The sequence below is a fragment of the Salvia splendens genome, chromosome 15 (assembly GCF_004379255.2).
Source record: "Salvia splendens isolate huo1 chromosome 15, SspV2, whole genome shotgun sequence".
Lineage (NCBI taxonomy): Eukaryota > Viridiplantae > Streptophyta > Magnoliopsida > Lamiales > Lamiaceae > Salvia > Salvia splendens.
Window position 1 is genome coordinate 286,030 of NC_056046.1, and position 25,459 is coordinate 311,488.

The 25,459-nt window shown below is 36.1% G+C and overlaps 5 protein-coding genes across 9 annotated transcripts; 3 read left to right on the plus strand and 2 right to left on the minus strand.

The window, feature by feature from the left end:
- The first annotated feature begins 907 nt into the window (after positions 1-907).
- On the plus strand, positions 908-9,500 carry LOC121769117 (protein SEEDLING PLASTID DEVELOPMENT 1-like). Of its 4 annotated transcripts, none has more exons than XR_006043470.1 (11): positions 908-1,410; positions 1,644-1,858; positions 2,086-2,236; positions 2,412-2,603; positions 2,799-2,961; positions 3,064-3,281; positions 3,348-3,524; positions 3,694-3,816; positions 4,194-4,562; positions 6,282-6,399; positions 8,105-9,500. XR_006043470.1 is itself a non-coding variant. In XM_042165814.1 (9 exons), the coding sequence occupies exons 1-9, from the start codon at positions 988-990 to the stop codon at positions 4,500-4,502; spliced, it is 1,971 nt and encodes a 656-aa protein (XP_042021748.1). In that variant the 5' UTR covers positions 908-987; the 3' UTR covers positions 4,503-4,735. The 4 variants fall into 4 exon arrangements, 1 of the variants encoding a protein (XP_042021748.1); XR_006043471.1 differs by having other exon boundaries at positions 1,264-1,450; XR_006043472.1 differs by having other exon boundaries at positions 1,270-1,410; positions 1,504-1,858.
- Positions 9,501-10,458: 958 nt separating this feature from the next.
- On the minus strand, positions 10,459-13,984 carry LOC121769038 (tRNA dimethylallyltransferase 9-like). Its single transcript, XM_042165693.1, has 11 exons — positions 13,692-13,984; positions 13,539-13,592; positions 13,042-13,084; positions 12,216-12,324; positions 11,918-12,116; positions 11,613-11,835; positions 11,420-11,511; positions 11,206-11,300; positions 11,041-11,116; positions 10,830-10,969; positions 10,459-10,719 (listed from the first exon to the last, which is right to left on the minus strand). The coding sequence occupies exons 1-11, from the start codon at positions 13,935-13,937 to the stop codon at positions 10,635-10,637; spliced, it is 1,362 nt and encodes a 453-aa protein (XP_042021627.1). The 5' UTR covers positions 13,938-13,984; the 3' UTR covers positions 10,459-10,634.
- A 507-nt stretch (positions 13,985-14,491) lies between these two features.
- Positions 14,492-16,548, plus strand: LOC121769079 (protein trichome birefringence-like 31). Its single transcript, XM_042165757.1, has 5 exons — positions 14,492-14,985; positions 15,072-15,246; positions 15,452-15,651; positions 15,735-15,881; positions 15,956-16,548. The coding sequence occupies exons 1-5, from the start codon at positions 14,612-14,614 to the stop codon at positions 16,314-16,316; spliced, it is 1,257 nt and encodes a 418-aa protein (XP_042021691.1). The 5' UTR covers positions 14,492-14,611; the 3' UTR covers positions 16,317-16,548.
- Positions 16,519-20,070, minus strand: LOC121769078. The gene is made up of 6 exons (XM_042165756.1): positions 19,915-20,070; positions 19,109-19,229; positions 17,582-18,878; positions 17,296-17,409; positions 17,036-17,193; positions 16,519-16,929 (listed from the first exon to the last, which is right to left on the minus strand). Exons 2-6 carry the CDS (start codon positions 19,223-19,225, stop codon positions 16,726-16,728), a joined length of 1,890 nt encoding a protein of 629 aa, XP_042021690.1. The 5' UTR covers positions 19,226-19,229; positions 19,915-20,070; the 3' UTR covers positions 16,519-16,725.
- Positions 20,071-22,562: 2,492 nt separating this feature from the next.
- Positions 22,563-24,670, plus strand: LOC121766619 (ATG8-interacting protein 1-like). 2 transcript variants are annotated; one of them, XM_042162902.1, is made up of 4 exons: positions 22,563-22,675; positions 23,228-23,651; positions 23,790-24,073; positions 24,373-24,670. In XM_042162902.1, exons 2-4 carry the CDS (start codon positions 23,258-23,260, stop codon positions 24,475-24,477), a joined length of 783 nt encoding a protein of 260 aa, XP_042018836.1. In that variant the 5' UTR covers positions 22,563-22,675; positions 23,228-23,257; the 3' UTR covers positions 24,478-24,670. The 2 variants fall into 2 exon arrangements, with proteins under 2 accessions (XP_042018836.1, XP_042018837.1); XM_042162903.1 differs by lacking the exon at positions 22,563-22,675 and having other exon boundaries at positions 23,266-23,635; positions 23,776-24,073.
- The last annotated feature ends 789 nt before the right edge of the window (positions 24,671-25,459 follow it).

The following is a 25,459-nucleotide window of genomic DNA, read 5'->3' on the forward strand; positions in this document are numbered from 1 at the left end:
AAAGTAAATAGTTAAATAATAATAGCCATATACGCACTTTTGAAAAAATAAAAATAAATAGTTAGAATGGAGAAAAAATAAAGTAAGAGAGATAATAATGTAGAGAATAATATATATATTATTATTTTTCCAAAATGAGTGAAGAAAATGAAATGCCTCTATTAAGACGGAACAGTGGGAGTACTTTATATAATCTAAGAGTTATTTTAAAACGTTTTTATATTCCAACGAACATACAATTGAAAACTCACCGGAACTAGCTATAGAGTGTCCCATCACTTTTATTCTCAATCTATTAAACGTTTACCATCGATATTAATAAAGTAAATTAGGGAACATTGACGGTTATTATGGTTTTCAAATTTTTTATTAGAATTTCGGGTTGGATACGGGTACCCGCAATGTCGGGTACGAGATACCCAACACGGGTATCGGGTAATCCCGGTATGTCGCGGGGCGGGTATTGGGACAACAAATTCAGCTAAAATCGGGTACGGGTACGGGTACCCGCGGGTAACCTATTTCGCCGCCCCTAATCGTATGTACCCAATATAAGAGCGATGCTAGAACTATAGGGCGATCAGCGATGCCCTCTCCATGTACACACAAAAAAATGCGGTCGTGTAAAATTAATAGATACTTTGTCACATTTTGTTATTTTATAATTATAATAAAGTTCAGACTATAAAGTATAATTAATTCTATAAATTAATCAATATTTTATTACCTGGAACCAAACAATGAGATTATAAACGATTGCTAAATAAATCTATATACTACTGCTACATACTAGTGATAAAAATATATTGAGCCCAAATTGATAATCATGTAAATTGTTAAACCGCATAAAACCGGAATATCCTATTTTATCAAGTAAAAAGACAAAAAGAAAGTGGTTCCTATTTTTCTATCCAATCCTCTACACTAAATTGGGACAAAATTTGACAACTCCCAAATTCCAAACCCTAATTGCGAAATCCTAAGCCCATGATGATTTTACCGCCAAAAAGCAAATGCTGTTCTCTCCCTCTTCATCTCCATCTCTCCTTCAAACCATCTCCAACCAGAAAAACCGCCGCCCGAATCCGCTTTCCCATTCCCACAACACGAAAACTTTCCTTGTCTGGCTTCAAAGGTCGGAGTCTTAGAGTTTCTCCTCTTCTGAGCTCATCAGCACCGCCAAATGATGAGACGGATAGCGCCGAAGAGTTCAAAGTGGAACTTGGTCGGCTGCTGGCGCTTTTGCCGGAAGATATGCGGCGCAAGGTGAGCGAACATCCCGAGCTACATGACTTGATTGAGGTGGTCATGGACTTGGGCCGGAAGCCGCTGGCCCGCTTCCCGTCCGGGGATTTCGTGCTGTCTGATCACCCGATTTCAATGGAGGACATTCTTCATGCTACCGCTCAGGTGTGCCTGGAAGATTGTCGTTTTCTCTGTTTTTTTTCGGGTGACCATCTTGTGCTGCTCTATCAAATAGCTAACCATACGGAATTACCATAGACAGTTTTGCAGGCTTTCCGAGTTGTAATGATGATATTATACCTATTGAAGCATATAGCTATAAATGCGAGTTCCGTATCTGGATTGCTTAATTTCGTAAGTCTATTATGTATTGCTGGTACCAATATTACACTTTGCAGGTTGGGGACTTTGCAGTTGATAACCGAGCTGGAATTAGCAGAACACTGCACCGTATTAGCGCAATTAGAAATAGGAAAGGCGCAATTATTGGTTTAACTTGTCGGGTTGGTCGTGCGGTGTCGGGAAGTGCCAATCTATTGCGAGATTTAGTTAAAGATGGTGCTTCATTGCTACTTATCGGGCCTCCTGGGGTGGGGAAAACCACAATTATCAGGTTAATTTCTGCATATATTTACAAATAGTATTAATGATTAGATAGAGCATGATGAATATTTTAGGAGATGGTCTCTTTAGTTGATACACTGATAAATGAAATGGGACTATGGGAGCACAAATATGGGACATGTGGGTTATGTATTCTAGAGGAACTTACTTGTACATACTGATCTTATATAAATTATACTATCAGTAAAATAACTATATGTTCTTTATTTTTTGAAGGGACATAGCCCGTATGCTTGCAAATGAGTATGAGATGCGCGTTATGATTGTTGACACCTCAAATGAAATTGGAGGTGATGGAGATATTCCACACTCGGGAATAGGCCATGCTCGCAGGATGCAAGTTCCGCACACTGATGTTCAACATAAGGTATGAATACCGCTCTCATCATTACATGAACAAAATGAAACAGGTGAAATGTAAAGGTACTATTTTCTCAGAATCATATAATATCCTATCATCTGTTATGTGGTTTTCTATTTTAGATTCCAAATAGTGCGTTTTTAACAAGCAATGTGGTCGTATTTTTTTTATAACATGGCAGGTGTTGATAGAAGCCGTTGAAAATCATATGCCACAAGTAATTGTGATTGATGAGATTGGCACAAAGCTTGAAGCTGCAGCTGCTAGTACAATTGCTCAACGTGGAATTCAACTAGTTGCAACTGCTCATGGAGTAACCATTGAGAACTTAGTGATGAATCCTGCACTAGAGATGCTTGTTGGAGGAGTGCAGGTATTTCTGGTGTTCTACTTTCTAGGACTCTTTAGTCTTTATAATATCACTTGAAAGTTATCGATCAATTTTACTACCATGGTTTAGAGGTTTCTCATAACTAAGTTGTTGCTGGATTCTTTTAGTTATTTTTACCTTTTTACATCTTAGGTTGACAAATTTTGTCCTTGAAACACTGTTGTTACTGCTCCCCAGAGTGTAACACTGGGCGATGAAGAGGCAAGTAGGAGAGGAGTTCAAAAAAGTGTGTTGGAAAGAAAAGGGCCATCAACTTTCACTTGTGGCGTGGAGATAATTTCTAAATCAGAGTTACGAGTCCATCGTAATCTAGAAGCAACAGTAGATGCTATACTTGCAGGTCTTGATTCCTTTCTGTTTGATAAATGACGTTTTTACTTTCAAGTTTTCTCATTTTTGCTACCATCTCAAGTTTATATGCTGTTCCTTTAACCTTAAGTAGGTCGCTACCCTAGATTTGAGGTCCGAAAGTTGAATAACGAAACAAATGGATTGGAGCCAAGTTTATTCACTCCTGATTTGTCTGAGATTGAGACGAGCAGTGAAAGTTGGACTGAAGATATTTCTGAAATGATTGATGATTCATCTTTCCAGGATGCATTTGCCTCAGAAGGGACTTCTTATGAAGATGAGGACCATCTCTGTATATTTCTTTATGGGGTAAGAACCATTAGATTCCTTATAAAGACTGGTGGATTGGTAACTTAAACACAAGCAGTGTTGTAGATATCAGAGGCAAGCATCATGCAAGGGATAAAGCAGTTGAAGATAGACGATACAATCAAATTTACTGACAACATCAGTGAAGCAGATGTGCTAATAGCTTTGCAGTCCAAGCTCAAAAAGAATTCTCGGCTACAAGCTGCTGCAAGATCTCAGAGCCTTCCTACCTATGTCATCAAGGTATAAGCACTGAGATCATTTAGCTTTTAAAATTCCTTTCATTATGTTAAACAATATCTATTGAATGGGATAAAATAGAAGGTTGCTTCCCTGTGTCATGTTTTGCCTAGTCAATATTTTATTCTTCTTTATATTTTGCTTTATCATTTACTTGTTTTTCCTTTTGCAGACGAGCTCTTTGGCTCAGATAATGAGGACTATTCAATCTTTAATGTCTGACTATGCAGATGGTTTTGAATTTTATGAATCTGATGCTAAGGCAAATGACTCGGAGAAAATTGATGCTTTGGAGGTAATTGAGAAAAGAGGGGTGGAAATTCTTGCCTCATTGTGTGAAATATTGTGGCTGAAAAAGTTTGTGCTTGTTCTGGGCTTTTCATGACTAATAGCTGCTAGAAATGGAGAAGGATAACTGCAGCGTTTATATAACTTATACTTGGGTAGTAATTTATACTCTGCAAGCTATTAAGTGTTTCTTTTCGTGATCAAGAATGGTAGAAAATGAACTCTTTTTTCTTTTTGAATAGATGTCATAAGGTAATATCTTTGTCATAATATCTTTCTATTTGTAATGGCTTGATGATTACTTTTATTTATCTATCTATTTACATGAATTGGAATGGCATAAGTCAGTATTGACAAAAGGAGCTGTTCTTTCTATCTACACAGGAAGCAAGAATTGCAGTTGAGCAAAGAGTAATCCCAAAGGGAGAGCCTGTTGATCTGCTTCCCCGCTCATTAAATATAATATTGCTTCAGAAGGACCTCATTCGTAAATACAATCTCAAAACAGAAAGAATTGTTTCCGAGCTTGGTGTGCGGCTCAGGATCCTTCCTTTACAGAGTACAGCCAACGAAGGCAGTTCACAAGAAAAAGAAGCCGGCGACTCTAGCGACTCTGAAAACTTTTATGAGCTAAACAATGAAACGAACGGGTCTGCAATCACTGTCAACCGATTACCTCTCCTTCCTGACTAAATATAGTTGGTTCAAATCTCATTTCCGTCTCATCCCACAACAAATATCATAGAAGCACAGGTATGTTTGCATTCTGGTGCTCACTCTCAGCCTATCAGTTTCTTTGAGCTTAGACATCATAAAGTTCAACTAGCACGTTTCGTTTTTTCCTGAAAGACCTTGTAATTGTTGATCTTGGTGCTCTTTTCTGGTAACAATTTTTCCTCCATAAATATATCCAAGGCTATTGCAAATTTGTCTCCTCTGAATAGGTGATGGGGCTAGTAGCAAGAACTCCTGATAATATGCTTATCTTTGACCGTTTAGATCATTTAGTTAGTGCTAGTTTCTCTTATGCTATTGGTGTTCTTTCGGTTAGTTGATTCTTGCCTTTTCCATGATTCCAACTACTCCAGAAATTACATAAATATAGTTTAGGCTGTACATTAGGAGAAAAACTGAAAAAAATGGATAGCTGTGTAAGTATTGAGAGTCTTGACTTAAAGTTAGTGCTCCAAAACTAATTTGATCTAAACCATTTATTTTATTTATTATTTGGTGCTCTTTATTCCCACTAAGAGTATTCAAATGCTTATCCAGAATCCCAAAGTCAAACCTTTTGAATACTCCTTTTCCATATGTAGAGATACAAATATGAAAGTGATAACATTAATTTCTGCTACCTTTATATTCTGAACGTGCATACGCAAAAAGATGATTCTTTATGAAGTTGACCTAAATTAGTAGTATGACTCAAAATCATTTTTGTTCATTATATAAAAAGATTGCCACTTTCTGTGGTGGGTCAGCTCATTGCATAATTTGCTTTGGTCGGCATTTTTGTGATGCAAATTAATTACTAATTTGCTGGTTTTCTTTGCCCAATTTAATTTCTTGGTATCAGTTAGAAGGATTGTTAAGCAACTGCAGTATATTCTTGAAGTTAATTTTTAATTGGGTGCTCTTTTTGATTATGACTTTTAAGAAAGATAGAATCATACGCAGCCGGCCTTTAAGTATGGCTAATTAAAATCAATTGGGGTTAATATTATTTTAATTAGGATTTATTAATCCACAATTTGGGTGTAACCGATCAATAGCTAAGATTTTGCGGGGATGTTTATATTTTAGGATCAGCCTATATAGCTAAATATAAATACAGGTTAATTCATTATTTACTGAGATGGATTGAAACTTTAGATATCACAAGGCCCTTGATAAATTTTTTTTCTTTTTTAAAGGAGGATCGACGATGGTTCCCCATCTATCCCAAGGCCCTTGATAATTTATTTGGGCAAAGATCCCCAGCTGTGCCAAAATATGCACATACAACAAATTATTTTATAATAAAAAATTAATATTTTAATATTATAATTTAAAATTAAAATAATGGAATGAGTGTAACAACATCCCCTGCTGTGCTATCAGCCACAGCAGGGGATCCAAATCCTAATTTATACTCCTATAATTTGAGCAAATCTTGCTTGATTTCCCATTGAAAGGGAAGGGTAATACTTGGAGAAATCCTAGCAATGGTTTTGGTTTTGGTTTCGGTTTCGGTTTCAATTTCAAGTTTTTATTTTTTTGTATTTAATTTAACATTGCATTATAGGAACATAAAATATGGAAAAAAAACATAGAACGTGTACATGTTTTTTCCCATTTCTTGTCAGCATCATCTTATATTTGTCCAAATTCATGTCAATTTGAAGCGGGAAAGGCTTTCTGCATTTATTTATTACTGTATTTTATATTTTGGTGATTTTAGGATCCTCCTTTTTTGTCAATTAATCTTTTCAGGAGTAAGAGGAATTGTCACATCTAAACTATTCACCGTACAAGAACAAGGTTGATTGGAATCCATATTAGCTTTCTTTTGAATGTGCTCTTTTTGGCCAATGCTACAAAACATTTGAAGGTGATTTAATGTTTTCTTATCATTTTTAAGTGCAGCATTATTTATGTGGTTCACAAATCACAATGGTACTCTAGAATTGAATAAAATCACAAGTGATAGGCTATCTATATGTGTTTGTGTGTGTTTTTGTCCTTGTGTTATCTTTGTTGTTTTGTGAAGACCAAAATAACATGTTTATTAGAATATTAGTATGTGAAAGTGCTTCTCTAGAATCCAAAATCACAATCTATAGCACTCAATTTTTCCTCAAATCAGATGTCACAATGGGTTAGCTAGGGCTGTTATGGGTAGTTCATTTTAACTTTTTATGTGATCTTGTCTGTTTTATTTATCTTTTTTTTTAATTTACAATTTAAAATAGACAATCTCTAGCTGGCTTCCATTAACAGTTTTGGCCCAACTATATTCTGCACATATATTTTTCTTTTATTGAACCAATTCTTGCTTGATTTTCTTCATTGAACTACTATATCATATTTGCTTCGATTTGCCAAAACTTGGAAAAATGTGAGAATTTAGGTGGTTTTAACTGTGAATGATTTTTAATATGCGTGTCTGAAGTGTAACCTTCCAATTACAATACTTGAAATTGGAGGTTAATTGTGGCGTTTTGTTTAATTTTATGTTTTTTAGCATGCCTAACCCTTTTTGGTGGCTACCCTTTTACATATAACCCTTCACCTATAAAAAATAATAGTAATATTATCAGTGGAAAAATCGTGGCCCTTCAGAATCCCATGGGCAGAGGATCAGCACTCTAGATCTTCACACACACATTCACATCTATATACGAGTATACATTATGATAGGGGTGCGTTATAATGCTAATTTGTTAACTTGCTAATTCATCAATGTAATGTATTAAAAATGTCAACACGATCACATTAAAATGTCAACACATATTTGTGTTGACATTTTAACAAACGGTGTTAACATTTAAATATTAATGTCAACACAATGTATTAAAATATCAACGTAAGTTTATGTTGACATTTCAGTATCATCGTGTTGACATTTTTAATACACTACGTTGATGAGTTAGCAATTTAAGAAAAGTTAGCAACGGATCACAATCCCATTATGATAAATGTTAGAGTAGTATTATATATCTATGTGAGCACTATCCAAGTGACATTGTGAGCATCATTTTCGTTTAGTCAACGTTAGCGTTATTTGTTTTATTTTTTATATAGTAAGGAGTATTTGTTTTGATTCTATAATACCTCAAAAATTGTTATTGACAACGTCTATTTTACAAATCTAGTTAAAAATTAAAAATTGATTTGTTCATTTTCTCTTACTTGAAATGAAGGAAGAAAATAACATATCAAATTTGATATTTCTGTAATTTGTAGAACTAATAATGCTAATGACAAATTTAAGATATAAAAGTCAAAGGAAATACATAAATGTACATTATATGAGAGTTATGCATACAAATGGTGCTCATATGAAAATATGTAGCATAATAGTAATAGTACTCCCTCCGTTCTTGCCTAAGTGAGACATTTCATTTTCGCAAATTGAAACGTCTCACCTAGGCTGAAATAGAGGGGATATTATATATTTATACATATAGATAGAAAGATATAGAGTGGACTGTATGCTTTGTGGTGTCAGCATATATGCAAGAGTTCAAAATAAATGACTTGGCAAGTGCTTTGCTACTATTATTTCTAATCAAATTCATCACTTCTTTCTATAGGAATTGGGTAAGTAAGTTTCATGGGGAGTTGGAGTTTTACTTGCACATGATGAAGAGAAGATGTGGATTTGCAATCTGCATATAAGAATTTTATAAATTACTATGAAATTTGGTAAAACAAGATAGGTATTTATGGATATGAAATTAAGTGAGTATTTGTCTGTACATGTAACGAACTTTTGGATAGTTGTCAAAATATATTTACTCGGTCTGTATGGACTATGGAACTTAATTAAATTTTGATAATGGATAACTCCTTTGCTTATTATATCTCCTATAAAAACAAGCTAGCCTAGACAATAATTATTTAATTAGGAAAACAAATGTACTAGTACTAGGATAAACATAAAGAAAAGAATGGATAACTCTTAAACCCACGTTGGCCATTGAAGATACTCGTAAGGTCAAATAGCAATGACCAATAACACCACATGTTTGTATAATTTAATCAACCATTGCCATGTGTGTTATTTTATTTTGAGTTCATTGCTATTTCTTTTGATATAAAGGAAATATTCGAAGCCTGGCGTCGACTATATATAATTTGAACTAGAAATCGTGAAAAATCAGTCGAAATTCCAGCCACAACGCTGATCCAACTTTCGACTGAAAAATCACGACACGGCCAAAGGTGAAAATAAAAAATAACGAAGCAAGAGGGCCCGGCCCGATCAAGGAGCTATTACCAAGTCTTTCAAAATAATTGAAATGTTACCCCAATACTATCTATCTATTATTTATACGAACAAGAATATATATATATATATATATAGTACTACTCCTTTATTATTTGATTGCATGGCTTTGCCGACGTTAGCCCCCACTTTGAATCACAAGTGGAAATCCCTTCTTCCAATTTGCCTCTTTCTCTTCTCCATCACTCTCTATAAATACCCATCTCTCCAACCTCCACATTTCTACCTTCATCTCTCATACTAGTATATATATACATACAACATATATGGCAAGCCTAAGGTTCTGGGTGTGTTTGCTCTTGATTTCTTTCACATTCTCCGCGGCACACTCTCGCATCCTCCCTCGCCCCGCCACACCACCGGAGAGACCGGCATTGATCGACAGCGCCAAAGAAGCGATCAAGGAGAGCTTGAAGAGGAAAGAAACCGCGGAAAACTGGTACCACGTCAACCGGGTCAGCCCAGGCGGACCCGACCCCAAACATCACTAACACCATATGATCTGATGAATGTATTTTGAGAGACACAGAGAGGCTTTTAGTTTCTTTTGTTTTTCATTGATTTCTCATCATTTTTCTTTTTTTTCTTTCCATTTTCTGGTTGTTTAGTTTTATTTAAGTATAGTAGCATGCAGTGGTCATCACTTGGACTGTACTTTGTTATATTGTGATGAATTTAATATTTTATGAGATTTTGAACTATTTTAGTATTGTGGAGCATTTACTTGCTTCAATGTAGTAATATATTATCTTTGCGTTTTTAGTAGTCCTAAAATACATAAAGGGAGAATAATTTAGAGCTAATCCGTTATGTTTTATGTAGCCTTTTTGTGACGCTGATGGTTGAATGCGACAGACTACAGTATAATTTATGCATACTACTATATGATTAATAATACTAGTGTTTATCAATTGCGAATTATATACATGTATTTTACATGAGTCAGAGCCGAAGATTGTTGTGATGCTATTTATATGAGATTCCGATGCTCATGACTCATGAGCTTATTCGAGCATGATCAGTCCAAATTAATGAGCTTTCTAGACTTAGCTTTGTGTTTAAAATGGCGATTTTGTGTTTTAATTATTATATATTTTATCTTATTCTCGATTACATGATGTACGGAAATTTGTTAAATACACCCCTAATGCTGACTCCAAAGTTCAAAGAACCTCCTAATGTAGTTTTAGGTACAAACAAACCTTTAATATTAGTAGTATATATTAATTAACATACATGCCCCTTCACCCACTATTTTACCACTCTAATCTAGTTTTATATCATAGTAGTATTTAATCATATTATTTACTTTTGTGCATTAACAATAAGAACTAGGTTACTTTTCATCAGTTAACTTAAACTCATACTTTATCACGCAGTTTCTATTTAGTTTTGCAAAAAATAATCAAAAGCACTTATTATTATTTTTACCTATTACATTTTGTGCACTTTTTAGTAATTATTATATTTTTTCATATATAGATTTATAATTCTACTCCTATTAAATTATGTGGTCGATCGAAAACTCAACCTAGCTCGATATTGAAAAGCTTAAACCAAACTAAATGTTGAATTTATCAAGAATTATATCGACTTAGATTCTATTCAAACGGTATTTCTATAACTATATGGTATCTTTCCCTTTTGTGAGGGTTATGATTTGTTGAGTATTAGTTCATTTTTGAGATTTAATCAAGAGATAAAATACATCTAGTTTTTCAGTATATTCATCATTCTATGCTTACATCTGGCTTACAAGAATCTTTGAGCAGTAGTGTACCAGATTATACGAATGAGAAAACACGAAAACCTGGCCGCGTGTGCAGCAGTGTATTTCAACAAATAGACATCGTGTGTTTGCCTTGAGTTCTCTTCACCCAGTCCAGAATACCGCTGCAATCTTCAGGCGAGACAAAGAGCCTTCACAAAACCGTAGATTTCAATTTAGCAGTAGAATAGCACAAATCGAACTCTAAATTCTTGACAATATCTATACGAGAATACAGATAAAAGATGCGAGAAATGACTACCTATTTTGAGTGCGATAAGCTTTAAGTAGACGGACTTCCTTTGGATGCGTCATGTCCTTCTCCATGCAAAGTGACTGAGGCACTTTAAGGTTCCCTGATTGGTCTTCGTATGTGTCACATATGAATCTCAGCACATCTTCCTGCAATCAAGATAAAGGTAGCTTCACAGCCGGTTGAAATCAATAGACTCAGAAATATGTTTTTTCCATACCATGGGTCTTGAGGCATTAATCCAATTGTAGATGGGCTCGTTCCGAAACCATGTCAACTGTCTCTTTGCAAAATTTCTGCAATTTTAAACCCAACTTGATTTTACTATTTCAAGTTACTAAAAATAAACTCTATATCATTCCCATGCCTCATCGGAATAATTTACCTAGAAGCTTTTTGAAACTCAGACAGAAATCTGTAGAATTCTCTAGAAGAACTCCAGCCCTGTTGTTCTCTGGCCATAAGCAGAAAGTCCATAGCCTAAGAATTTCAAAAACAAGGAAAACAAACTCAAACATCGGCCTTCCGGCAAAAGATCCTCAGAAACCAATAAATTGATATCTATTAGACTGTGACAGAAAATGGAGCTGGAAGCATACTTGTCTATAGCCAATTGCTCGACTTGCAGAATTGGAATTAGGCATAAGGCCCAAATCAAGAAGCCACTTTGACTCCGATAAAATTCCATCATCTAGCATAGGACAAGACAACTTAAAACAGTAGGTTCTTGCAAATATGACCAGTTTCCTACATAGGCATATATGTAGAAGACGCCATAAACTTTCTCTTTACCTAAAAGCATATCTTCACACCTGAAATCAATTGATCTGTAAAGATCCAGCCTTTGTGTGGAAAGGAAGAAACAAACAAAATCATAGTCCAGGTCGTTTGAGTCTTTCTTTCGAGGTTCACTATTTGAAGAGTGTATGTCAGACAATTCTGCTCCACTCGATTCCAACTTCTCCTTGAAAGAATTATAGGGAACTTTAAAGGCTGATGGAGATGTGCCAGTAGACTGCATGATTAAAACAATCATGGCATTCAGATGTTTATTTAGAACTGAATAAAAAGACGATAGGTTCTGATTCTCAACCAACCTTAAGAATTTCAAGTCTGCGACGCAACCGATACCAATCATTTGCTGCTAATGACTCGACACCTGGATCGCCTGCTTTGACAACCAATTGTACAGCTGCATCCCAATGACCATCCCTCTGAAATTCTGCAAGTTCTGAATGCACTTCCAAGGTGATCTCAGGTGAGGCTTGTGGAACCTCCGGTTTCCCATATATGAACCTTACACAACAGTAATGAAAATTGAGAAGAATGCATTCTTCAATGTTGTAATGATCAAAAGAAGAAAAAATAGGCATGAATTAAACGTAAGCAACATACCACCGTAAGTACAACCCTGTACCGCCTGTCACAATTGGGACACGACCTCTAAAAAGAATTTCGTCTGTTTTTTGCCTCGCATCCTCATAAAATTTTCCAACAGAATAATCTGATAGACCAAGAAAATTCTTTTATGAGACACATCAAACATTAAAAGCAACAAAATTTAGTAATGAAAGCCCATGTAAGCATAGCAACCACATTTGAATCTTATTTTAGCTTGTGGTAGCACTTGAACTGATGGATTTTCATTCCAAAGATGCTTGATTAATGATGCATTGTAAAACAGTTATAAATGAACCAATAAAACCATAAAAATATGTTTCAACAGATTTGAAATCAATATCATAGTCCAACAACAAAGATGATAATGATAAATGCTTTAAAGGAAGGACTTTTAATCCCCATCCTGGTCCCGCAGCTTAAAAAAAGAAGGAAAAACTGATGAAAATGTTTTCGCTACTTGAGCGTGACATACTGTATAACTGCAAAAGCACTATATATCTATATCACAAACAATATCTCAGTGATGTTGCCAGGAACTGTTTTCCTCAGGTAAATAAGAGCAAAGAGTTTAATGTATTCACTTTTCATATCTCAACACAATATAGCATAAGCGACTTAAGACATACAAGCATGTAAATTAGATTCCTGATCTTTTATGGAGTAAGTTATAACTTATATGATCAAGTCTTATCGCAAAATAATGTCACAGGGCCATATTTCACCTCCAAACAGCTACAGCGTAAGAAAACCAAAACTCACATATCCCGAACAGAGGATTTTCTTAGAGGAAATGAATAAGCTTTCAATGCAATAATATTACCTTCAGATGGGTGCAATATATCGACCAAATGGTGTGGGACTTCCTGGAAAAATTCAAATTCTTGACGTAACTACTTCAGTAACTCCCACACATAAATTAGTGTTCAAAACTTCAAGTATATGAGCAAGAGTACAATCACTTAAAGCACATTCTATCAACTTATCAGCAAAAAATATCATTTTTATCTACACAAAGTCACAATGAAGTAAAACCATTAGAAACAAAGAGAGCATTTCAATAACATATCATCACATTTCTTTTTTTTTTTCATTTTCACAAAATTTCAAACCTTATCATAGCAATGCAATGGTCCAATGCAACTACATATGAAATAAAGCTAGAACATTCGTATTGTTTAATCACAAGTCATAACCAATTTCCCCAAACGCCAATTACAGAATCAATTTTATAACTTAAAAGCACAACAGTGAAAGCCAGTAAGTCTTCATCATTCTAAAACACACAATGCAATACACAAATTCGAAACTCGAGAATACCTCTCTGTCTTCCAAAGAAGGCTTTGCTGAACCAATATCAAGACCTTTATACACCTGCCATCGAAATACAAACTCTCTCAGTAATCAAAATAGAAATAAAATTAACACTCCTCAAATGAAATTTTATACTAGAATATTAGAAATTCATTGGACCTGGACGGAATCAGCGCTGATGATTTCTCCATTCAGTCGTTTGGCGAGCTCCAAGGCGAGCCTGCTTTTGCCGGCGCCGGTGGGGCCAGATATTACAATTACTTTCTGCCGCTTGCTTTTCAATGAGCAGGAAGTGGTGAGGAATCTTGTAGTGCAGAAGATGCGGAAGGGTGGCGGCGCCTCAGCCGGGGAAGGGAGGCGGAGGCAACACATCCGTACGCCGCCAACTCTCAAACGGCTTATCATTTCGGTAGACAGCTGAATTAATAATTTTGGGAATTAAAAGTAAATAGTAAAAGGACTTTTTTTAAGGAATAAGTATTGTTTTTATTTCGATTTTTTTGTTTTTTCATTTTTAAAATTAAAAAGGTTGATATTTTGGTCCTAAACATCTAAGCTAAATTCACGCATAAAATATTTCTACGATGAAGTTAAATGAGTAGTTATAACAAAAAATGAGGGGCCCAGCCCAATCCAAGCTTAATGGTATTTTAGCTTGAATTAAATTGACTATATATTTTACGTGCTATCTATCTAGTCCAAAATTAGACCGAACAAACCAGATTTGGTTTAGTACTTACTTTGTTTTTTTAATCTCTATATTATTTTGAACCCTAATTCACATGTATTGCTAAATTAGAAACAAATCATAAGCTTAGTTATGAAATATTCAACCCAAGTAATCATTTTCAACTAATAATATGAGTATAAATTAAATATATCCATAAATATGATGTCCAATCTATTTCATCTCGATCTTTTTTTTATAAATCCATAAAACAATGTAAGCATGCACAAATTGTAAGCAACCTTAGGTTTGTGTTACCCGACGCCTAAACTCACCAACCAGTTGTTGCACACACTTGAATCATTAAACCTTAAACATATACCAATGTAACCAAACATATCACATAACCACCATGACCACACGGCGGATCCACCTCCTCTTCCGCCTCTCCGTCGTGGCGGTCCTCACGCTCGGGGCAGGTCGAGTCATTGTAGATAGCTCTCGGAACAGCCACAGCATGTGGCCGAGCAGCTCGATGCTGCTGGAGTGGACAACTGGCCGCAGATATACGACTGCAGTTCCGATCGATGTATCCGTGGACGAGGAAATCGAAGAGGGGTGCAATGTGTTCCAAGGCAGCTGGATTCGGGATAATGAGAGTTTTCCTCTCTATGGAGAAGAAAGTTGTCCGTTTCTAGTGAAACAGACAACTTGCGTCAGGAATGGCAGATCCGACTCTTTTTATCAGAACTGGAGGTGGCAGCCTGACGCGTGTGATTTGCCAAGGTAAATGTTCAATTTTGTCCCAGTGTTGCAAAATAAAAATAGCTAGCATGTTTTTCTTGACATGCACTCTACAATCACGATGTTAGGTTTGATGGCATGAAGTTAGTGGAGATGTTGAGAAACAAAAGATTGATGTTTGTTGGAGATTCAGTGCAAAGAGGCATGTTTGAGTCCATGATTTGTTTAGTACACTCTGCACTTCCTCCAGTTGTAAGGAGATCCCTCCATCGCATACCTCCGAGGAAAGTTTTCAGAGTCGAGGTACTCACACACACAAACACATACAATGGTTGATCGGACACAATGGAGTTTTCCCATCCTCGTGGTCGTGGGCCGGCAATTGAACCCCGACCTCACCTGGATCTGCCATTGCACACACATTATAACACAAATAAAGTTTCTATTTAACTCATAATACAATAATGAAGCATTTGTTAACCAAGTTGTTTCCAATCAACACTACTAGGAATTCAATGCATCCATCGAGTACTACTGGGCGCCTTTCCTAATCGAGTCAATATCAGACCATGCAACAAACCACACCGTGATGAAACGACTAGTGAAGCTCGATTCCATAGCTAAGCATAGCAAGGAGTGGGAAGGAGCCGATGTTTTGATTTTCGAGAGTTATATATGGTGGATGTACAAACCTACGATCAATGCCATGTAAAATTATTCTCGTGCGACCTAGACTTCATTTATATGCAGTTTTGGGTTCAACATTATGAGTAGCGATTATGCTTTTACAGGTACGGATCTCTCGACAACGTCCAAGAATACAACGTGACAACGGCATATAGGTTAGCAATGGAGACGTGGGCGAACTGGGTTGATTCGCGCATCAATCCAGAAACCCAGAAGATCTTCTTCGCAACAATGTCACCTACACACTTATGGTAAGTTTAATTTATAATCAGATGTTATAAGATAGCGTATGAATACGGCCATTGTGTCAAATTTTCGTGTGCAGGAGTTGGGAATGGAAGCCTCGGACAGACGGGAACTGCTTCAGCGAGACACACCCGATTGAAGGGCCGTACTGGGGGACTGGTTCGAACCTTGACATCATGGGGATCGTAGAAGATGTACTCGGGAGACTAAAGGTTAATATTACTGTTTTGAACATCACCCAGCTGTCTGAATACAGAAAAGATGGCCATCCTTCGATTTTCGGGGAAAGAAAGGGCAAGCTCTTAACGAAAGAACAGAGATCTGATCCCAAGAATTATGCAGATTGCATACATTGGTGCTTACCTGGAGTGCCCGATACTTGGAACGAGATTTTCTACGCGCTTCTATTACAAGATTATCGCGACCAATCAATAATATGACTAGCTAGAATGATGGAATGTTATGTATAAGAGACGGCGGCTTTTTTGTCCACCGGGAAACCACTGTCTCGGGCCTAGAATAGGTCTAGGAACCGTCAAGAAGTATTCAGTAGCAAAAACATCCACAGCCTACGTCAGTGATGAATTTTATGATTCACCACAAACCACAACACAATGCAAGTTATGTAAGAACTAGTAGAAATTTAATAAAAGAAACAATTTTTCATAAAAACACTAGCCAAAAGCAGCTGTTAGTTTTTTTCCCAAAAAACAAAAACAAAGAAATCTGAAGTTTTAAAGTAATGCAAATTTGATAACTTCCGTACCAAGTCCTCACATTTGTAATATAGACTAAATATATATATGGTTGAAGAAATGGCCTCCAGAGTTACCGATGGAAAGGCGACACTCACAGCAGCTGCCAGTCATTTTCACTCATCTCCTGAGACGACTGTGTTTCTTCCGCATGTAGAGGTGTGTTCAGAAATGAGGACACGGAACTTTGCGTAAAAAGCTGTTTTGATTCCACATCAATGTCACCATACATTATTTCCAACTGCTCGTATTCCTTGGCTATCCTCTTTCGAGAAGTAAACGCACCGTGTATTAATTTCTGTGAAAAAAACATAATAATGTCAGTGTGGAATTGCCATATGCAATTTATCTGGTTAAGATTGTTTACAATTACAAAGTAAAAGCAAAATGATATGTTGGAGTACCTTATAATAACTGAAATTTTTTCTTCTATAAGAGCTAGGTTGGGGAAATTTGCTGTATAAATTGACACTTCTTCCATCATCATGCTTTACATTTGAGGAAAGGTCGACGTTGTCCAAATCAAGGTCCCCAATTCGAGCACCGAGTCCATACATAAACTCTGCAAAATGATTATGGATATAGTATAAACCGTATGAATAGTTAAGGAACGTATTTCACTAATAGAAGAAGCAAGTGTTGATAGAGGTATCACAGAAATTACCAGATTCAGATGGAGACATTAAAATTTCCGAATGGCCTTTCTTGAAATGTTCTTCATGGAAGATTTTAAATGAACCATCCAAAAATTCTGACCTATCGGTGTGCAATGTGTTATCTGCCAAAACCAACGTTAGTTTCTAAGACTTCTATATATCTTCAAGTAAGAAAAAGGATAAAAAAGATATAAAAAGAAGATTGAAGATTACTGAATGAAAGCATGGAACAAAGATAACAATAAGCATAGTGAAAAATAAACAAGATGATAAAAGAGATTAAGACAAAGCAACCATTTGATTCCATCATTAGAGACTTTGTGGAAGATGCAGCAGAAATATCATGAGTGCAACAGTCAGATACTCCGGAACCACGAGAGTGCAGGACATCATCAGCCTCCTTAGAAAACTCTGCGCAGGAAGACTTTGTAGTCATACAAGAACTTGGAGATGTACAATAGGTGGAAGACATGACAGCCACAGTTTCTTCTTTTTCATCGCAAAAAAATGGAAGCACACGTTCAGATGACTGAACAGAGGTCGATAAGTCAACACTATCATCTTCAGTAGAGCAGCTTTTAGACAGAGCCCTGTATTTTTCCTGAACCTCATCATCAACATTGCAAGCAAGAGGAAGTGGTGAATCCGTCAGCGAACAATTATCTTGAGTCAAAACAGGTACGGGTGGTGAATATAAACTCCCATTTACATCTGAAGAGCAGCTTTTAGACAGAGCCTTGTATTTCTCCTGAACCTCGTCATCAACATCGCAACCAAGAGGAAATGGTGAATCCATCAGCGAACAATTATATTGAGTCAAAACAGGTACAGGTGGAGAAGATAAACTCCCATTTACATCTGAAGAGCAGCTTTCAGACAGAGCAATGTATTTTTCCTGAACCTCGTCGTCAACATCACAACCAAGAGGAAGTGGTGAATCCATCAGCGAACAATGATCTTCAGTCAAAACAGGTACAGGTGGAGAAGATAAACACCCATTTAGATCTAAATATTGATCCTCAACCGACTTGCTTTTACATAACCAAGCAGCGGTTGGAGAATCAAAAGGAGGTATTGTGTTGTCTGAGAATACCACATCTCCTTTTTGCTGGTTCAAATCCCTTCTTTCCTCTTCATGGGCTGAAAATGCAAGTGAAGGAAATACATCTTCATCAAACTCTGACGAAAAAATGTCACCATCAATACTTGAATTTGCAGTCACTGGTTTCAAATCTGTTGTAACATTCTTTTCTGCAGTAATACTGTCTTCGCTATCTGGGACCATGCCATTCTCTTGTTCTCTCATATTTTGTGCCTCCAGGACATCAGCCAGCTGAGAGTTTCGCACCTTGTCATAATCGGAGACATGATTATTTGCCAGTTGCATTTCATCAGCCCAAGTGGAAGTTGCTCTAGTGCTAGAAATTGACACGCCATCCTGTACATCAACTTGTTCACCAGCAGCCAATTGTTGTTCGGGCTCTGAAGCCTCCCCAGAGAGTGGAAATATGTCTTGCACTACATCAGAGTAAAGTCTTTTGACAGACGTGCCTACACTTTGCACCTTGTTCTCGAAAAATTTCAAAGTATCCTGTTCAAGAGGAGCAACATACAGTGTGAAAGAACATCAATTTCTGAATTGCACATATTGATGAATGACTGAATCACTGACTTCTTTAGAAAAGAAGTCAAAAAGAAATCTATAATATAGTAATAGACATAACATAACCCCACAACGCAAAGTGATATTTTCTTTCATCAAAACACTACTCATTCAGACAGAAATGTGCCATGGCAAAAATGAAATAGAAGATGCACTACCTTGTTTACCAATTCATCCATATCCGTACGAAAAACTTGCTCCAACTGGTCGAAAATGTTCCCAGCCCAGCGATTACTTTTGAATTCCATCGGCACAATGTTCCCTGGCTCCACCATAAACCTATAATACAATGCAAACAAGTTGAATGAGGATTGAACCTGCAAGCACTCATAAAAGCACAAATTCTTGATCAAAAAGAATGAATTTCATTCTAAAATTCAGCTCTAGCCATCAATAAACAATCAAAAAGCTAACTTTTGGCGACAACGCTACAACACAACACCTGCCAGAGGATAACCAGCATGAAATATGCTGAAATTGTCCCTTCTCTCTTTCCCCAAAATGATTCAATTTCTAATTTAACCATTCAGTTACACAACAAGTTCATGGAAAAGCAGAAGGCGATCAACACAGCTTACAAATTACAACTGAAAACTGTGTCACACAAAGATATAAAACAAGTACTTAAAACCTAGACGATTAAAGAAGACATTTAAATACACACAACTGAGCCAAGCCGTTGAAACCACCATCGAAAAAATCGGGAAAAAAACTCCAAAGAAAAACGATATTTATTTCAAAAAACTCAACAATTCTGTCGATCGTAAAGCTAGTTCACAACTCAAAAATCACTTTTCCCCCATTGTACTATTCCCATAGCTGTTTTATATCAGAATCCAACCGAAAATTCTGTCACACGCAAACACGCAGTGATCATCATCAATTTCATCATGATTCCTGCTATCCGACAGAGCGAGGTATGATTAAGAGAAAGAAGAGACGAGAAAAGAGGAAGAAGTCTCACCGGCGGTGGATAACCGGCGGCGCCGGTGGCGGAAGCCTTCGCACGTGCTGGTGCGGGTAGAGACTGTAGATAGGTGTTGTAGTCGTCGCACTACTATTAATTTGGTTTTGATATATAATATATTTATAGTGAATTTAATGTGAGTGTTTAATGGGATTTAACATGATTTAGGAACTTATTCACTTGTATCTTAGATACGTACGGATATGAGGTGATCTACTCGCAAAGTAGATTTGTTTTGACAAGTATATATATGGATTGGTGCTTTCAACAATTATACGATATTTTCATCTAAACATATCGAATACAATCACTCATGTTATAGTATATTGGAGATTGGAGTCGATTCAAATCAATCCCTTTCTTCCTTCTCATACATCATTGCCCTTATTTATTCGATAAAAAGTAAAGTTAATAAAAACAATAATTAATAAAAATATGAATCATGTGAATATAATTTGAACAATTTTACTTTTTAATACTCCAAAAAATATGAAGATTTTAAATTTTATTTTTTAATTTTAATACTAGTATTCCTTTCATATCATTAAAGATTTCTCACTTCTTTTTTGTATTTGTTTTATAAAAAATGATAATAAATAGTTAAAGTTGAGAAAAAGTAAAGTGAAAGAATAAAGTAGAGAAGAGTTTTTTCTATTATATTCTCTCTTACTTTACTTCCTCTAGTTAGTAGCTACGAGGAGAACCCAATCCTTACCCACGCACCAAAGAGAATATTTCGATATTTCAAATGTACGATCCGAACTATGAGATGTTATTATATTCAATTCGTAATGATCATAGACCGAAATAGTACAAATGGATATGTGTTCTATAGAGGAGATACTATCTTCACTTGGGTGTTAAGAAGCAGCCCATCGTTACATTATTTGCCTATAAAATTCTCTGTAGTATAGATATTATCTAATAAAATATCTAGAGTTTTACCGATAAAATATATTCAAATTTTTTTAGAGAAAATTCTATATATTAATAATAATAGATTAGATAATTTTAGAATAAGTAATGACTGCGTATAAGTACGAGTGAGTTATAATTTTGTACAAGTTTAGAAGTTGAAAAGTAAGTATTTCTGGCCCACACCACCAACATCTCATATATCATTTGTCACATATTTTGTCAATTATTTCTCAAATATTTACCCTAAACTAAATTACTCCTTTAATATATTTCATATTTTCCAACAAATAAATTACGTGTAAATTACTGGTGAGGATACTCGAGATAAATCTGAAGTTCTAGTCACCGTTTCTCTTAAGGGGAGGAGGCCCCAAACCCGAAATATATGCCTAGCTCCATAAGCCTTGACTCTTGGAATAACTCACCTTCAAGTTCAACTCCCAAATTGTCTCTCATTTCAAAGAGTACACCTAATCTACTACAGTAGTATTCCTCAAACATAAAAGTCGGACTACCTGCAGCCAAATCCAAGGGAGATCATCTCCAACTCTCTTCGGTGATATCCTCAGAGCCGTCGAATCTTGCAGAATTTTGTACATTTTTCGTAGCCAGATTCCATATTATTATTTTATCCGTTGACAAAGGGTTGGCCAAACATAGTAGGCCGTCGCACGCGTCCATGAAAAGCATGGCTCGGGTTGGTTTGGATCAATCCCTAATTTGGAAAATCTCAACATGTGCGATTGTTTGACTTCAACTTTCGGACCATTACGAGACTGCAGTTTTGCAGAGTCGTTATCCTTGTTCATATAGCACATTGCTTGTTAATACACTTAGAAACGCACTTTCCAAACCAATTCACAGTTGCGATATGTGCCGCAAAATATGGAAAAAAAATCATAAGAATTTAGCGAAATCTTTAGAGGATATTAGTCCTCAAGTCCAAAGGAAGAAGATCGTACTTGTTGACCATTTGTTGCGACTTGTACGAAGAATACAATCCGGTGAAATAGCCCTAAGATATTGTCTTCCTCTTTCGATATTCGTACAAAGAAAACAATTTTGATGAAAAATCCCAAGAAATCGTCTTCCTTGTTTCGATTTCCGAAGGAAATAATATCAGAGTAAAGTTATTATAGAGTAGGGTTCCCTTAGTCATTAACTTTAAAAAAAAAAGAATTTTCCATATTTTTACACTTGAAGCGACGCCGTTTCACTTATTAGGACTTTTGATCTTAAATATTCCTTTCGTCCCATAAAAATAAGTGCACTTCCCATTTTTTCCGTCCTAAAAATATTGGTATTTTCATTTATGGAAAGTTGCTCGTAACTCATTACACATATACGTCAACTTATTTACCACTTATATTATCATTAAAACTTATTAAACATTAATAATAAGGGTCTTATTATCACTAAAAATTACTTTTACTATCATTCTCCGTATCTCTTTTAGTTACTAATTGTACATTTATTTCTGTATCACTTCAAATGCACGTATTTTTATGGGAATGTGGTAATAGAAGTATTGAATCGTTACCTAGTTGAGCGAGTTGACAAAAAAGAAAATAAACTTTAAACCGAGGGCTGATTAATGATTATGGATTACATTAAAGTGGCCGCTATTAAGATAATTATAGAACATTTCATATGCCATATTCTATATTTTACAATCGAAGCGACGCCGTTTCGATATTACTCAGCTCCTGATTTATTCATTTATTTATTTATAGTACTGTATTATTTTATGTCGTATTACTCAGTTTCCGATCACATCTCCTATCATCTTCTCGTTCCACCTCTCTTGTTCCGTTCGATCGTTATCTCCACTCCACTTTCAGTAAGTAATCTCTTCCAAGTTAATGGTTGATTTATCTTTGTTGTAATAATGATCATGAATTTGATGGTTTGACTTGATTTCTCGGTTGCCGAATTTTGTTCTGTTTGATCGGATTCATTTAATCAATTATGGATCTCCCATCGATCGATTTAGATGTTCTTATGATATTCTGTATGGAATCTCATATCCTGATCTGGTTTATCACCTGTATGAATATGTTATTTGCTTGATTTTTTTTGCTAGCTGTGATAACGTGTTGTGCTTGCGATGCAATTGAGTGGTTGTTGGCTATGCTGGGATTAGTTTTGGGGGAAAATGTTTTTTCTCCGGCGCGTTACTTCCTGATTTTGGGGTTAATTGATAGAATTTTTAATTCAACTAGCTAGCAAGCTGAAAAATGAACAATCTTATGCTTGAATTTTGGGGCTCTGTATACTTGTACTAGAAACTATTACTGTTTCTTGTCAGCTTCATGTAAACGGATATCAATTGAGCAATATGGTTCATGCAATTTTTTTGGAACTAATATTTCTACACTATTTCATTCTGTAGGTAGGAACCATTGGGTTGCCACTCCTGTAAATGGCTGACAATGAGGAAGAGAAGGAGACTGGTCCAAGAGGAAATGAGTGGGAAGTTGTATCACTCTCTGCTTCAGCATATGCTGCTGCTCCTGGACCCGAACCGGTCGTCTCGAGGCAAGATAGCATAACAAAGTTCGATAAGCATGAGGGTGAAACTTCAGATGCCATGTTTATGTCTGGCCACTTTGTTTTTCCTCCGAGTCAGCATGAAAATTTGCCAATTGAACCTGAATTCAATGAATCGGACAGTGAAAAGGGAGGACAGGATGATGTTTCTCAGTTGGGTAAAGAAGATAGAGCTAAATCAGATGCCAAGGATGAAGACGGTGCAAGTATTGAAGGACTCATCATGGCTGAAGAGCTTCCTGGAAATCAGGTACTTAATGAAAAAGGTAAAACACCATTTCTCAGTGGAGCAAATCTTGGAAAAGATTAAATCTTTGACAAAGCACAGAGTATTTACACAACTTTTAGTTCATTTAATAGTGAATCGACCATGGGCTTATCCAATAATAGTGGGGGCGGTGCAGGAATTGATGCTTCTGTTGAACCTCTTGATTGTTATGTGGATCCCGACTTTCCAAATTTCCAGAAGCCCATTGAGGGGGACAAATATGATGATGCTGACCTTCCTTGTGAAGCTTGGTGGAAAAGACAGGCCTTTTCAGTGTATGCTCATGCAAAAGAAGCAAATACGGTCTGGTCTATTTTCCTGGCCGCAGCTGTTATGGGACTTGTAATTATCGGTCACCAGTGGCAGCATGAGAGATGGCAGGTTTTGCGCCTAAGGTGGCAGTTTGATATTAATGATGAGGTATTCTCTCTTAACTAGATACACTCATTTTAGTGTCTCTTTGATGTTTATATGCTGGAATTTGGCAGTAATTTGTCATCCTTATTCTATGTTAGGCAGCTTATACTCTTTAGCTAGACCAATGCTTTCTGATACAGCCATATTGGTGGAATTAGTGTCTTGTTAAGAGGGTAATAAAGACAGGGGTAAAGGTGATTGGGATCCCTTTCAAAATACCCATCGAAGCACTATATGATACTGACAATCTAGTTTTATATGCCTGTGTTAAATGACTTGATTTGTTTGTGCTTCATGTGCAGAGGATGAGCAGGTTGCTTGCTCCCATATCCCGCCTTAAAGAAATGGCAATTGGTGGTCACCGACGGGGTTCACTTGTTAGAGGGAGCGCCTCATCAGAACGCTAAGATGATGACGAAATGTTTAATTGGGGGGGGGGGGGGGGGAACTGGAAAGAGTTGTAATGCGTGTCATATGCAAGTTGTACAAATTTGAGTGTATGCCTCTCAACTAAGCTTGTTCATATTTTCATTATTATACTGCCATCATGATATGGGGTTTTATTGATATTTAAACTTTGGTGTTAGAGTTACTTGACAATCACTTATTCACCATCTGTAGTCTCTGCTTCTTCTGTTGGGCATCATGAGCATCTATGTTTATATGTCATACTACTCTAGTCAGTGAAGTCGGAATGAGGTTTGAAGTCGTGAGCTCGTGATACATTGTAGCGTCTTAACATGCTGTAGCCGTACTGGGGATTTCGGTGGTGGTTTTTTTTTGGCGCAGGAGTTTAACGTTTCGCTCATTTATATCTTAACATATGTTTAGAGTTGTCAAATGGACTGGGCCATGACCCGCTTGGCTTGGTTCGAGTTCGGCTTATGTCTTGTATGTCCTAAATTCTGAGAAATTGTTTAATTATGACCCTTTTGAAATTATTACTTGGACGGAGTTGAATTGAATGAAGCAACCGCCTTGTTGATAAGTTGAGCAATAAACATGATATATTTCTCCTAATTCAAGGAGGGTAGAGCACCGACTAAATTATAAATAAGTGAAGTTTGCAAATTAATACTCCTTCTCTCCGTTCCTTAAAAATAGACCACATTTGTCATTTTGGAATATCCACTAATTCTATTTAAATAAATTTTTTTCTCTTCTCTACTAACAATACTCTATTTATTTTTTATTTCTTATCTCGTTTACTTTACATATTGTAAATTAAACTTGTGCCACTTCAAATGTTGTCTACTTTTTAGAGACGTATGGAATATACTTCATTATACCCCAAAAACTTTTATTATTATTAAAAGCATTTATTAAAAATCCAACTATTACTCCCACGAGCCACAACTAATAAAGAGGCCCAAATTTCATATATATAGT

Excerpts from the sequence above, each read along its gene's own strand:
- LOC121769117 (XM_042165814.1), top strand. The coding sequence starts at position 988 with ATGATGATTTTACCGCCAAAAAGCAAATGCTGTTCTCTCCCTCTTCAT. Across the intron at positions 3,282-3,347 it reads TCTGTATATTTCTTTATGGG|ATATCAGAGGCAAGCATCAT; the intron begins GTAAGAACCATT and ends GCAGTGTTGTAG. Across the intron at positions 3,817-4,193 it reads AGAAAATTGATGCTTTGGAG|GAAGCAAGAATTGCAGTTGA; the intron begins GTAATTGAGAAA and ends CTATCTACACAG.
- LOC121769038 (XM_042165693.1), bottom strand. The coding sequence starts at position 13,937 with ATGATAAGCCGTTTGAGAGTTGGCGGCGTACGGATGTGTTGCCTCCGC. Across the intron at positions 13,593-13,691 it reads TCAGCGCTGATTCCGTCCAG|GTGTATAAAGGTCTTGATAT; the intron begins GTCCAATGAATT and ends TTTCGATGGCAG. Across the intron at positions 12,325-13,041 it reads TATATTGCACCCATCTGAAG|ATTATTCTGTTGGAAAATTT; the intron begins GTAATATTATTG and ends TTGGTCTATCAG.
- LOC121769079 (XM_042165757.1), top strand. The coding sequence starts at position 14,612 with ATGACCACACGGCGGATCCACCTCCTCTTCCGCCTCTCCGTCGTGGCG. Across the intron at positions 14,986-15,071 it reads GACGCGTGTGATTTGCCAAG|GTTTGATGGCATGAAGTTAG; the intron begins GTAAATGTTCAA and ends TCACGATGTTAG. Across the intron at positions 15,652-15,734 it reads AAACCTACGATCAATGCCAT|GTACGGATCTCTCGACAACG; the intron begins GTAAAATTATTC and ends ATGCTTTTACAG.
- LOC121769078 (XM_042165756.1), bottom strand. The coding sequence starts at position 19,225 with ATGGTGGAGCCAGGGAACATTGTGCCGATGGAATTCAAAAGTAATCGC. Across the intron at positions 17,194-17,295 it reads AATGTCTCCATCTGAATCTG|AGTTTATGTATGGACTCGGT; the intron begins GTAATTTCTGTG and ends ATCATTTTGCAG. Across the intron at positions 16,930-17,035 it reads AAAATTTCAGTTATTATAAG|AAATTAATACACGGTGCGTT; the intron begins GTACTCCAACAT and ends TTTTTTTCACAG.
- LOC121766619 (XM_042162902.1), top strand. The coding sequence starts at position 23,258 with ATGGCTGACAATGAGGAAGAGAAGGAGACTGGTCCAAGAGGAAATGAG. Across the intron at positions 23,652-23,789 it reads TCAGGTACTTAATGAAAAAG|GAATTGATGCTTCTGTTGAA; the intron begins GTAAAACACCAT and ends GGGGCGGTGCAG. Across the intron at positions 24,074-24,372 it reads AGTTTGATATTAATGATGAG|AGGATGAGCAGGTTGCTTGC; the intron begins GTATTCTCTCTT and ends CTTCATGTGCAG.